At 35.4% G+C, this 12,726-nt stretch overlaps 1 protein-coding gene across 1 annotated transcript in view; it reads left to right on the top strand.

Annotated features, from left to right (window-relative positions):
* Positions 1 to 12,726, top strand: part of DNAH12 (dynein axonemal heavy chain 12) — a 246,824-nt gene that overhangs the window by 25,292 nt on the left and 208,806 nt on the right. Inside the window, exons 10-12 of the mRNA XM_084988686.1 lie at positions 109 to 297; positions 1,233 to 1,389; positions 2,295 to 2,386. Of these exons, the coding sequence (XP_084844812.1) occupies positions 109 to 297; positions 1,233 to 1,389; positions 2,295 to 2,386 (438 nt within the window). The remainder of the gene's footprint in view (positions 1 to 108; positions 298 to 1,232; positions 1,390 to 2,294; positions 2,387 to 12,726) is intronic.

Below are 12,726 nucleotides of genomic sequence, written 5' to 3'. Positions count from 1 at the left end.
TTTCACAACTAAATGGATTGGTAGAATCAATTAACTATAAACAATAGCTCACTGATTTTAAAGGTTGAATTTGTATTTTCTAAAGTAATAATTTATGATATCACGCAGCTGAAAGATCTCTTAAAGAGAACTGTTGAAGAATTTGTAAAACTCTTTGATGCAGAAGATCAACGAGGACTGCCAATATTTAAGATGGAACTGACGTTTGATGATGATAAAATGGAATTTTATCCTACTTTTCAAGATTTGGAAGATGTTGTTTTGAGTTTGGTTGAGCGAATAGCTGAAGCTCTGCAGGTTTTCCTTTGTCCTTATCCATTGAGTTTCTTTTTCTTTTTTTAATTTCTTTCTTTCTCTTTAGGGCCACACCCACGGCATATGAAGTTCCCAGGCTAGGGGTTGAATCAGAGCTCTAGCTGTTGGCATATGCCACAGCCACAGCAACATGGGATCCGAACCTCATCTGTGACCTATACCACAGCTCACAACAATGCGGGATCCTTAACCCACTGAGCGAGGCCAGGGATGGAAGCCACATCTTCATGGACACTAGTTGGGTTCATTAATGTTGAGTCACGACGGGACCTCCATTGAGTTTCTTTTTATGGCGCTTTTTCAAAATTTTAAATTGAGTTGAAGCTCTGTAGAATGTTTATGTATATAAAATATTGTAACTCCTTTTATTTCCACCTCCAGGTTAAGTTGAAAGTGCTTTCTCTTTGAGAAAGTCTCCTGGCTTAGGGTGACTTTTCCCTTCTTAGAACTTTTTTTTTTGGCCACCCCCTCCTCCCTTGGCATCCGTGGGCCAGGGATCTAACCCCATACCACAGTTGTAACCAGAGCCACATCAGTGACAATGCCAGATCCTTAACCCACTGAGCCATGAGGGAACTCCTTATAGAACTTTTATTGTAGTTATAAATTAATGTTTTTGTACATGTCTCATCTTTTCTACTCATCTTTGCTTCTTAAGGACAAGTCATGTTCGTTTTTTCTAGAGCTTTCTGGTATAATCACTTCAACATTATATTTCCTCAATTGTTGAATGATAGAAAACTAACCCAAATAAGGTTTTATATCAAAGTATAAGCAATTTAAAATTATTTTGCACTGTTATCTTTTCTTGAACCATTGAAATATGAAAATAATTTTTGAAAATATAGTTAAAGATTTACATATAGATCATTTGCACAGATGTTTATTTCATTGATTTTCATTATTGTTTTTGTTAGAATGTCCAGACAGTACCCTCCTGGCTATCAGGAACTTCAACAACTGTGAATATTGACACAGAACTTCCTGAACACGTGTTACAATGGGCTCTTAATACGCTGAAGGTGGCAGTACATCGGAACTTAGAGGGTGCAAGAAAACATTATGAGACATATGGTATATATGAAACATTATATCTTTTTTTCATAAAAGAATACTTTTATTTTTACTAGAATTTGGTCAGATATTGGGTTGTTTGGATCTTTCATGAAAGAGCAGAGAGAGCCAGAAGTGAGCCTAAGCATAGTTTTTGGCAGAGTCACAAGTCAGACCCAAGAAACTTGAATTCTGTTTTTTCAGTCCAAAGGGTGAATGTTGACTGGAACAGGATGATAAAATCAAAATGTAGAGAGGAGGAGAGATTGGAATAAGGAGAAAGTTAAATCAAGGGCAAAAGCAAGGTAATTTCTAAGAATAGTTTTGAACAGCCTACAGCATAATAGTCTCCTCAAGCATGTTATGTGGTCAGGATTGATAATTGTTATTTGACATTCTATTAATCAAAACCTTTTATTAACTGGCTTATCTGTACCTCTAAGTTATTTTACATACCCCATTTGCTTGTTTTGTGTTTGTTTGTCTGCTTTTGTCTTTTTTTTTTTTTTTGGCCTTTTTAGGGCCGCACCCTCAGCATATGGAGGTTCCAAGTTTAGGGGTCTAATCGGAGCCACAGCTGCCGGCCTATGCCACAGCCACAGCAACGCCAGATCTGAGCTGTGCCTGTGACCTATACCACAGCTCACGGCAACGTTGGATCCTCAACTCACTGAGCGAGGCCAGGGATCAAACCGCAACCTTATGGTTCCTAGTCATATTTGTTTCTGCTGTGCCACGATGGGAACTCCCCTGATTTGCTTGTTGAGTCTGGTTTATTTTATTCTGTCTATTCCTATTAATGTATGTTAATTGTCTATTATAACATTTAGTTGAATAAGCTACTCTATTCCATGATCACATTTTAAAAAGCACTTTATCATTTTAAAGGGTGTTATTAAGATTTAAATTTTATTATTAATTTTCAGTTGAAAAATACAATTGGCTCCTTGATGGGACTGCAGTTGAGCAAATAGAGAGTTTTCAGGTAGAAGATCATACTTTTGATGAATACACAGAGGTAGGTGTTAATTATGTTTTTCCTTAGTGCCTTTTGAACTTCTTTTTTAAAATTAAGATCTTTTTATTCTAGAAAAATAAATGCTTCAGTTTAATAGAATCTCTTATTCAAAACATTTTAGTAAGCTCATATATTCATCTAATAATTTATTTAGTCATTCATTTAACTCATTCATTGATTCAACAAAAATATCTTTCATCACCTTCAGACACATAGCAACATTTTGGTGATGTAAAAAGAGATAATACATAAACATTATCCTCAGTGGCTTATATTGACATGGAAACCAGGTATAGAAATAACAACTATGATATATTGAGATAAATACTAGAATGGAGACAAAAACAAAATTTTGTAGAAGCTCAGAAGAGGGAATGATTGCTTTTGTTTTGGAAAATTGGAAAATTTGTGTTTATGTACCACTTTTAGAATTATTATTATTATTATTTTGTCTTTTAGGGCTGTGCCCACAGCATATGAGAGTGTCCAGGTTAGGGGTCAAATTGGAGCTGCAGCTGCTGGTCTATACAATAGCCACAGCAATGGTCGGATCTGAGCTGTGTCCTCGACTTACACTGCAGCTCATGGCAATGCTGGATCCTTAATGCACTGAGCCAAGCCAGGGATTGAACCCACATCCATGGATACTAGTCAGGTTCATTACTGGTGAGCCATGATGGGAACGCCTATTCTTTTTCTGTGAAATATGCCGTTGATATTTTGATAGGATTGTATTGAATCTGTAGACTGCCTTGGGAAGTACAGTCATTTTAACAATATTTATTCTTCCAGTTCATGAAATCAGTATAATTTTCCATTTGTTTGTGTCCTATTCAATATCTTTCATTAATATCTAATTGTTTTCAGGGTACAGATCTTTTATTTCCTTGATTATATTTATTCCTAGGTATTTTATTCTTTTTGATGCAATTGTAAGTGGAATTGTTTTCTTAACTTCTCTTTCTGATAGTTCATTTTTAGCATATGGAAACAGAGCAGGCTTCTGTGTATTAATTTCGCATCTTGCAACTTTTCTGAATTTATTTATTTTTACAGTTTTTTTGGTGGTGTTGTTAGATTTTCTATATGTAGTATCATGTCATCTGCAAACAGTGACAGTGGTACTTCTTTTCAATTTGGATGCCATTTAGTTCTTTTTATTATCTGTTGGCTGTGGCTAAGACTTCTAATACTATGTTGAATAAAAGTGGTGAAAGTTCCCAGGCCAGAGATCAACCTGTGCCACAGTGGTGACCTGAGCCACACCAGTGTCAACAACCAGATCCTTAACCCACTGAGCCACCAGGGAACTCCACTTGCCTTGTTTCTGATCTTAGAGGAAATGCTTTCAGCTTTTCACCATTGAGTATGATGTTGGCTGTGTGATATAGCCTTTGTTATGTTGAAGTATTTTTCCTCTATACACTTTTTGTTTGGAGCTTTTATCATAAATGGATGTTGAATTGTGCCAAAAGCTTTTTCTGCACCTATTGAGACGATCATTTGGTTTTTATTCTTCATTTTGTTAATATGGTGATATGGTGTTATCATGTTGACTGATTTGGACTATTACATCATCCTGCATCCCTGGAATAAATCCCACTTGATTATGATGTATGATCCTTTAAAATGTTGAATTCATTTTGCTAGTATTTTGTTGAGGATTTTTTCATATCTATTCATCAGTGATATTTACCAATAATTTTCTTTTTTGGTGTTGTCTTTGGTTTTGGTACTAGGGTGATGCTGGCCTCATGTAGTAAGTTTGGAAGCTTTCCTTCCTATAATTTTTTTTATAATTTTTTTTATTTTCCCACTGTACAGCAAGGGGGTCAGGTTATCCTTACATGTATACATTATAATTACATTTTTCCCCCACCCTTTCTTCTGTTGCTATAATTTTTTTTAAGTCAGTGAACTTCATTATATTCATCATAACATAATTTTAGAACATTTCCATCTGAAACCCCAGTCCATCCCTCTCCCACAATCTGGCCCCTTTGGTAACTCTAAGTTTTTTTAAAGTCTCTAAGTCTGTTTCTGTTCTGCAAATAAGTTCATTTGTATCTTTTATAAAACTTTTTATTATTATTTTTCTTTGTAAGGCCACACCTGTGGCATATGGAAGTTCCCAAGCTAGGGATTGAATTGGAGCTGCAGCTGCTGGCCTACACCACAGCCACAGCAAAGTGGGATCGGAGCCATGTCTGCAACTTACACCACAGGTAACAGCAATGTTGGATTCTTAACCTGCTGAGCAAGGCCAGAATTGAACCTGCATCCTCATGGGTACTAGTCATGCTCTTATCCCACTAAGCCACGATGGTAACTCCTGTATCCTTTTTTTAGATTCCACATATAAGTGATATCATGTCATGTTTGTCTCTCACTAACTTCATTTAGTATGAAAATCTCTGGGTCCATAAATGTTGCTGCAGATGCCATTATTTCATTCTTTTTTATGGTTGAGTAATATTCCATTGTATATATGTACCACATCTTCTTTATCCACTCCTCTGCTGATGGACATTTAGGTTGCTTCAATGCCTTGGCTATTGTATATAGTGCTGCAGTGAATGTTGGGATACATGTGTCTTTTCAAATCATGGTTTTCTCTGGATAGATGCCCAGGAGTGGGATTTTTGGATCATATGGTAATTCTATTTTTAGTTTTTTGTGAGCCTCTGTACTGTTTTCCATAGTGGTTGCACCAATTTAAATTTCCACCAACAGTATAAGGGGGTTCTCTTTTCTCCACAACTTCTCCAGAATTTATTGTTTGTAGACTTTTTGATGATGGCCATTCTGGCTGGTGTGAGGTACCACATTGCTGTTTTTATTTGCATTTCTTTAATAATTAGTGATGTTGAGCATCTTTTCATGTGTTTTTTGGCCATATGTTTGTCTTTGGAAAAATATCTGTTTAGATCTTCTGCCTATTTTTTGATTGTTTTTTTTTTTTTTATATTGAGCTACAGGAGGCATTTATATATTTTGGAGATCAATCCCTTGGCAGTTGCTTCATCTGCAAATATTTTCTCCCATCCTTTGGGTTGTCTTTTCATTTTGTTTAGGATTTGCTTTGCTGTGCAAATACTCTTACATTTAATTAGGTCCCATTTATTTATTACTGCTTTTATTGTCATTACTCTAGGAGGTGGATCTGAGAAGATATTTCTGTTGTTTATGTCAGAGAGTCTTCTGCCTATGTTTTCCTCTAAGAATTTTATAGTGTCCATTCTTATATTTAGGTCTTTAATCCATTTTGAGTTTATTTTTGTGTATGGTGTTATGGAGTGTTCTAATTTTTACATGTATCTGTCCAGGTTTCCCAGCACCACTTATTTAAGGGACTGTCTTTACTCCCTTGTATGTTCTTGTCTCCTTTGTCATAGATAAGTTGGCTGTAGGTGCGTGGGTTTATTTCTAGGCTTTCTATCCAGTTCCATTGATCTATATTTCTGTTTTTGTGCAAGTACCATACTTTTTTGATAACTATAGTTTTGTAGGGAGTCTGATTCCTTCAGCTCCATTTTTCTTTCTCAGGAAGGCTTTGGCTATTCAGGGTCTTTTGTGTTTCCAGACAAATTTTAAAATCTTTTGTTCTAGTTCTATGAAAAATGCCATTGGTAATTTGATAGAGATTGCATTGAGTCTGTAGATTGCCTTGGGTAGTGGCATTTTTGACGATATTTTTGACGATTCTTCCAGTCCAAGAGCATGGCATATCTTTCCGTCTGTTTGTGTCATCTTTGATTTCTTTCTTCAGGGTCTTACAGTTTTGAGAGTACAGGTCTTTTGCCTCCTTAGGTAGGTTTATTCCTAGGTTTTTGGTTTTTTTTTTTTTTTTTTTGTCTTTTTTTTCTTGAGCTGCTCCTGCAACATATGGAGGTTCCCAGGCTTCGAGTCTAATCAGAGCTGTCACCACCGACCTATGCCAGAGCCACAGCAATGCAGGATCCAAGCCACGTATGTGACCCACACCACAGCTCACAGAAACACCAGATCCTTAACCCACTGAGAGAGGCCAGGGAACGAACTCACAACCTCATGGTTCCTAGATTCGTTAACCACTGAGCCACGACAGGAACTCCTTTTTTTTTTTGATGTGATGGTAAATGGGATTGTTTCCCTAATTTCTCTTTCTGATCTTTCATTGTTAGTATATAGAAATGCAGTTGATTTCTGCATATTAATTTTATATCCTGCAACTTAACCATTTTCATTGATGAGCTCTAACAGTTTTCTAGGAGAACTTCTTTCAGGAAGTTCTAGGTATAGTATCATGTTGTCTGCAAATAGCAATAGTTTCACTTCTTCCTTTCCAATTTGGATTCCTTTTATTTCTTTTTCTTCTCTGATTGGCAAGGCTAGGACTTCCAAAACTATGTTGAATAGTGTGGCAAGAGCAGACATCTCCTTGTCTTATTCCTGATCTTAGTGGGAATTCTTTTAGCTTTTCACTGTTGAGAATGATGTTAACTGTGGGTTTGCCATATATGGCCTTTATTATGTTGAGGTAGATTCCCTCTATGCCCACTTTCTGGAGGCTTTTTATCAAAAATAGGTGTTGGGTTTTGTCAAAAGCTTTTTCTGCACCTGTTGAGAGGATAGTATGGTTTTTATTCTTCAGTTTGTTAATGTGGTGTATCACATTGACTGATTTTTGGATATTGAAAAATCATTTTTGGGTATTGAAATCATTTTTTGGATTTTGAATCATTTTTTTGGATATTGAAATCCAAAAAAATCATTTTTGGATATTGAAAAATCAACTGCATTTCTATATACTAACAATTTATCCCTGGGATAAATCCGACTTGATCATGGTGTACAGTCCTCTTAATGTATTTTTGGATTTGGTTTGCTAGTATTTTATTGAAGATTTTTGCATCTATGTTCATCAGTGCTATTGGCCTGTAATTTTCTTTTTGTGCTATCTTTGATTTTTGTAACAGAGTGATGGTGGCCTCACAGAGTGAGTTTGGGAATGTTCTTTCCTCTGCAGTTTTTTGGAATAGTTTCAGAAGGGTAGGTGTCTTAAATTTTTGATAGGGTTTGCCTGTGAAGCCGTCTGGTCCTGGACTTTTATTCGTTGGAATTTTTTTTTTTTTTTTTGTCTTTTGTCTTTTTTGTTGTTGTTGTTGTTGTTGTTGTTGCTATTTCTTGGGCCGCTCCCGTGGCATATGGAGGTTCCCAGGCTAGAGGTTGAATCGGCGCTGTAGCCACCAGCCTACGCCAGAGCCACAGCAACGCGGGATCCGAGCCGCATCTGCAACCTACACCACAGCTCATGGCAACGCCGGATCGTTAACCCACTGAGCAAGGGCAGGGACCGAACCTGCAACCTCATGGTTCCTAGTCGGATTCGTTAACCACTGCGCCACGACGGGAACTCCTGGAATTTTTAAAATCACAGTTTCAATTTCATTACTTGTGATTTGTCCATTCATCTTTTCTATTTCTTCTTGGTTTCGTCTTGGAAGATTGTACCTTTCTAAGAATTTGTCCATTTCTTTGAGGTTGTTCATTTTATTGGCACATAGTTGCTTGTGGTAATCTGTTATGATCCTTTGTATTTCTGTGATGCCCATTGTAACTTCTCCTTTTTCATTTCTAATTTTATTTATTTATTTAATGATTTTAATTTTTTCTTTTATAGTGGGTTTACAGTATTCTGTTAATTTTCTACTGTACAGCAAAGCGACCCAGTCACACATACATATATAAATTCTTTTTCTCACATTATCCTCCATTATGCTCCATCGCAAGTGACTGGACATAGTTCCCAGTGCTATACAGCAGGACCTCATTGCTTATCCATTCCAAAGGCAATAGTTTGCATCTATTAACCCAGTACACCCCACTTCCTCCCTCTCCCCCTTGGCAACCACAAGTCTGTTCTCCATGTCCATGATTTTCTTTTCTGTGGAAAGGTTTATTTGTGCTGTATATTAGATTCCAGATATAAGTGGTATAAATGGTATTTGTCTTTGTCTTTCTGACTTACTTCACTTATTATTAGAGTCTCTATTCCATCCATGTTGCTGCAAATGGTATTATTTTGTTCTTTTTTATGGCCGAGTAGTATTCCATTGTGTATGTATACCACATCCTCTTAATCCATTCTTGGACATTTAAGTTGTTTCCATGTCTTGGCTATTGTGAATAGTACTGCAGTGAACATGAGAATGCATGTGTCTTTTTCAAGGAAAGTTTTGTTTGGATGTATGCCCAAGAGTGGGATTGCTGGGTTGTATGGTAGTTCTATATTTAGTTTTCTGAGGTACCTCCATACTATTTCCCATAGTGGTTGTACCAATTTATTCATTTCTAATTTTATTGATTTGAGTCCTCTCTCTTTTTTACTTGACGAGTCTAGCTAAGGGTTTATCAATTTTGTTGATCTTTTCAAAGAACCAGCTTTTAATTTCATTGATCTTTTCTATGGTTTTCTTTTTTTCTTTTTTTGTCTTTTTGCTATTTCTTTGGGCCGCTCCCACGGCATATGGAGGTTCCCAGGCTAGGGGTCGAATCAGAGCTGTAGCCACTGGCCTACGCCAGAGCCACAGCAACGCAGAATCCGAGCCGCGTCTGCAACCTACACCACAGCCCACGGCAACGCTGGATCATCAACCCACTGAGCAAGGGCAGGGACCGAACCCGCAACCTCATGGTTCCTAGTCAGATTAGTTAACCACTGCGCCACAACGGGAACTCCTATGGTTTTCGTTATTTCCGTTTCATTCATATGATTTCTTTCCTTCTGCTAACTTTGGGTTTTGTTTGTTCTTTTTTCTCTAGTTGCTGTAGGTGTAAAGTTAAGTTTTTTATTTGAGATTTTTCCTTGTCTCCTGAGGTAGGCTTGGATTGCTATAAACTTTCCCCTTAGAGCTGTTTTGCAGCATTGCATAGGTTTTGAATTGTTATGTTTTTGTTGTCATTATCTGTTAGGTATTTTTAAATTTCCTCTTTGATTTCTTCAGTGATCCATGGTTATTTAGCAACATGTTGTTTAATCTCCACTTGTTTGTGCATTTTGCCGGTTTTTGTTGTTGTTGTTGATTTCTAATCTTATAGTGTTGTGATCAGGAAAGATGCTCGATATGATTTCAATTTTCTTAAATTTACTGAGGCTTGACTTGTAGCCAGTATGTGATCTATACTAGAGAATGTTCCATGTGCACTTGAGAAGTATGTATATTCTACTGCTTTTGGATGGAATATTCTATAAATATTTATTAAGTCCATCTGGTCTAATGTAACATTTAAAGCCTATGTTTCCTTGTTGATCTTCTGTCTCAATGATCTGTCCATTATTGTAAATGGGGTATATAAGTCCTCCACTATTACTGTGTTATTGTTGATTTCTCCTTTTAAGGCTGTTAGCAGTTGCCTTATATATTGAGGTGCTCCTCTGTTGGGTGCATATATATTTATAACTGTTATATCTTCTTCTTGGATTGATCCTTTGGTCATTATGTAAGGTCCTTCTTTGTCTCTTGTAACATTCTTTATTGTAAAGGTTTATTTTGCCTCATATGAGTATTGCTATTCCAGATTTCTTTTGATTTCTATTTACATGAAATACTTTCTTCTATCCTCTCATTTTCAGTTTGTATGTGTCCCTAGAACTGAAGTGGGTCTCTTGAAGACAGCATATATATGGGTCTTGTTTTTGTATCCATTCAGCCAGTCTCTGTCTTTTGGTTGGAGCATTTAGTCCATTTACATTTAAGGTAATTATTGATATATATGTTCATATTGACATTTTGTTAATTATTTTGGATTTGTTTTTATTGGTGGACTTTTTTCTTCCCTTCTTCTCTTGTGGTTTGATAACTATCTTTAGTGTTGTGTTTGGATTGCTTTTTCTTATTCGCATGTATATTTATTGTTGATTTTCACTTTGCTTTTACCATGAGGTTTTGATATAGAAATCTACATATATACAAGATTGTTTTAAGTTGCTGGTCTCTTAATTGCAAGTACATCTCCAGTGTCCTGCATTTATACCTTCCTCTTCTCAGTATTTCTCATTTTGGTAGCATATTTTTGCATGGATGATTTCCTACCTTTATTACATGTTTGCCTTTACTGGTGAGCCCTGTCATTTGCAATATTTTTGTTTCTAGTTGTGGCCTTTTCTTTTTCACCTAGAGAGGTTCTTTTGGTATTTGTTGTAAAGCTGATTTAGTGGTGCTGAATTCTCTTAGCTTTTGCTTATCTGTAAAGCTTTTGATTTCTCCTTCAAATCTGAATGAGAGCCTTGCTGGGTAGAGTAATCTTGTTTGGAGGTTTTTTCCTTTCATCACTTTTAAGTATATCATGCCTGCAGAGTTTCTGCTAAAAAAATCAGCTGATAATCTTATCACAGTTCCCTTGTATATTCTTTGTTTCTTTTCCCTAGATGCTTTCAATATTTCCTCTTTGTCTTTAATTTTGGTCAGTTTGATCAATATTGGGTTTATCTTATATGGTATTAGTTGTGCTTCTTGGATTTGAGTGAGTGATTCTTTTCCCATGTTAGGGAAGTTTTTGGTAATTATCTCTTCAAATATTTTCTCTGACCCTTTCTCTTTTTCTTCTCCTTCTGGTACCCCTAATGTGGATGTTGGTGTGTTTAAAATTGTCCCAGAGTTCTCATAGACTGTCCTTATTTCTTTTCACTTTTTTTCTGTTCTGCATCAGTCATTTCCATCAGTCTGTCTTCCACTTTGCCTATTCATTCTTCTACCTCGTGTATCCTGCTGTTGGTTCCTTCTAGAGAGTATTTTATTTCAGTTATAGTATTTTCCATCTCTACTTGCTTAATCTTTAAATATTAAATTTCTTTGTTCAGTGTTTCTTGTAATTTATCGACCTTTGCCTCCAGTTTATTTCTAAGATCTTGAATTGTCTTCACTGTCATTAGTCTGAAGTTTTTTCCATGGAGGTTGCTAATCTCTAGATCACTTAGCTGATTTTCTGTTTCTTTTCTTTTCTTTTTTTCTTATTTCTTCGTCTGGGTCACATGTCTCTGCCTTTTCATTTTATATAGATTTTTTTCTCCTTTTTGCAGGCAATAGGGTTGTAGCCTCTCTTGTTCTGGTGTCTTCCCCCTTGTGGCTGGAGCTGGTACAGGAGCTTGGTTCAGGTTTCCTGATGGTGGTTCGAACCCACAACCTCATGGTTACTAGTTGGGTTTGTTAACCACTGAGCCATGATGGGAACTCCCGTGTGTATCTTTTTAAAAGTAAAGTATCTAATAATTTTTACATTTTAAATTGGGCTTTTGTATTCCTATTGTTCAGTTGTAACAGATTTACTTATTGGGTTATATAAAATAATAAATAAATAATTTTTATTATAAATTATATATATATAAATATCATAAATTTTCATGATTGAATTTTAAGTGGTTTTTATATGTTTTGGATAAAAGTCGTTCATCTGAAATGTATTTTACAAGTATTTTTTCCTAGTCTATCCCTCAACTTTTCTTTGTTCTTTTTTTTAGTTTTTAAATCAATTACCTATCATACATAATTTTTTCATATGGTGCAAAATATGGGTGGGTCATGGTTCAAATTTTTCCATGTGAGTGTCAAGTTAAACCACTGTCATTTATTGAAAATACTATCTTTTCCCTATTAAATTATCTTGTCATCTTTATTGAAATTCAATTGACTTTATATTATTTATGGATTTATTTCTAGATATTCTATTTTTTTCCATTGATTTATAGATCTGTTCTTATGCCAATACCATAGTCTTTATTTCTGTAGTTTTATGGTAAGTTTTGAAATTAAGTATTATAAGTTCTCACTTCATTCTTCTTTTTCAAAATTATTTTGACTACTCTACATGTTTGTATTTCCATGTATATTATAAAATTAATTTCTATAATGAAGGGATTTTGATTAGGATTACACTGACTTTATTGATCAATTTTGGAAGAACTGTCATCTTAAAAACTAAAAATTAAATCTTTCATTCCATGACCATAGTAGTATTTCATTTTATTTATGTTTTCTTAAATTTCTTACAGCAAAGTTTTGTGATTTTTGTTGTACAGGTCTTGCAAATACTCTCCTAAATTGTTGCTGGTTTTCTTGATTTTCTCATAAATGTTATTGTTTAGCAAGGAAAATTTTAATTTTCATTGCTAATATATAAATATAATGAATTATTGTGTACTCATCCCATATCTTTAGACACAGTTAAATGCAGTTAATAGTCCTAATAATTTTTTAAAGAATATATCACACACACACACACACACACACACACACACACACACACCTCTACCTCATATAGCCTGTAAGTAAAGATAGTTTACTTCCTCATTTCCTATCTGG

This window comes from Sus scrofa, chromosome 13 (assembly GCF_054392235.1).
Source record: "Sus scrofa isolate SSC_HxYL_T2T_F1_AM1 chromosome 13, Sscrofa_HxYL_maternal_Yorkshire_Landrace_v2.0, whole genome shotgun sequence".
NCBI lineage: Eukaryota > Metazoa > Chordata > Mammalia > Artiodactyla > Suidae > Sus > Sus scrofa.
Note: the sequence above shows the minus strand (reverse complement) of the source record. Positions and strands in the feature narration are given on the sequence as shown.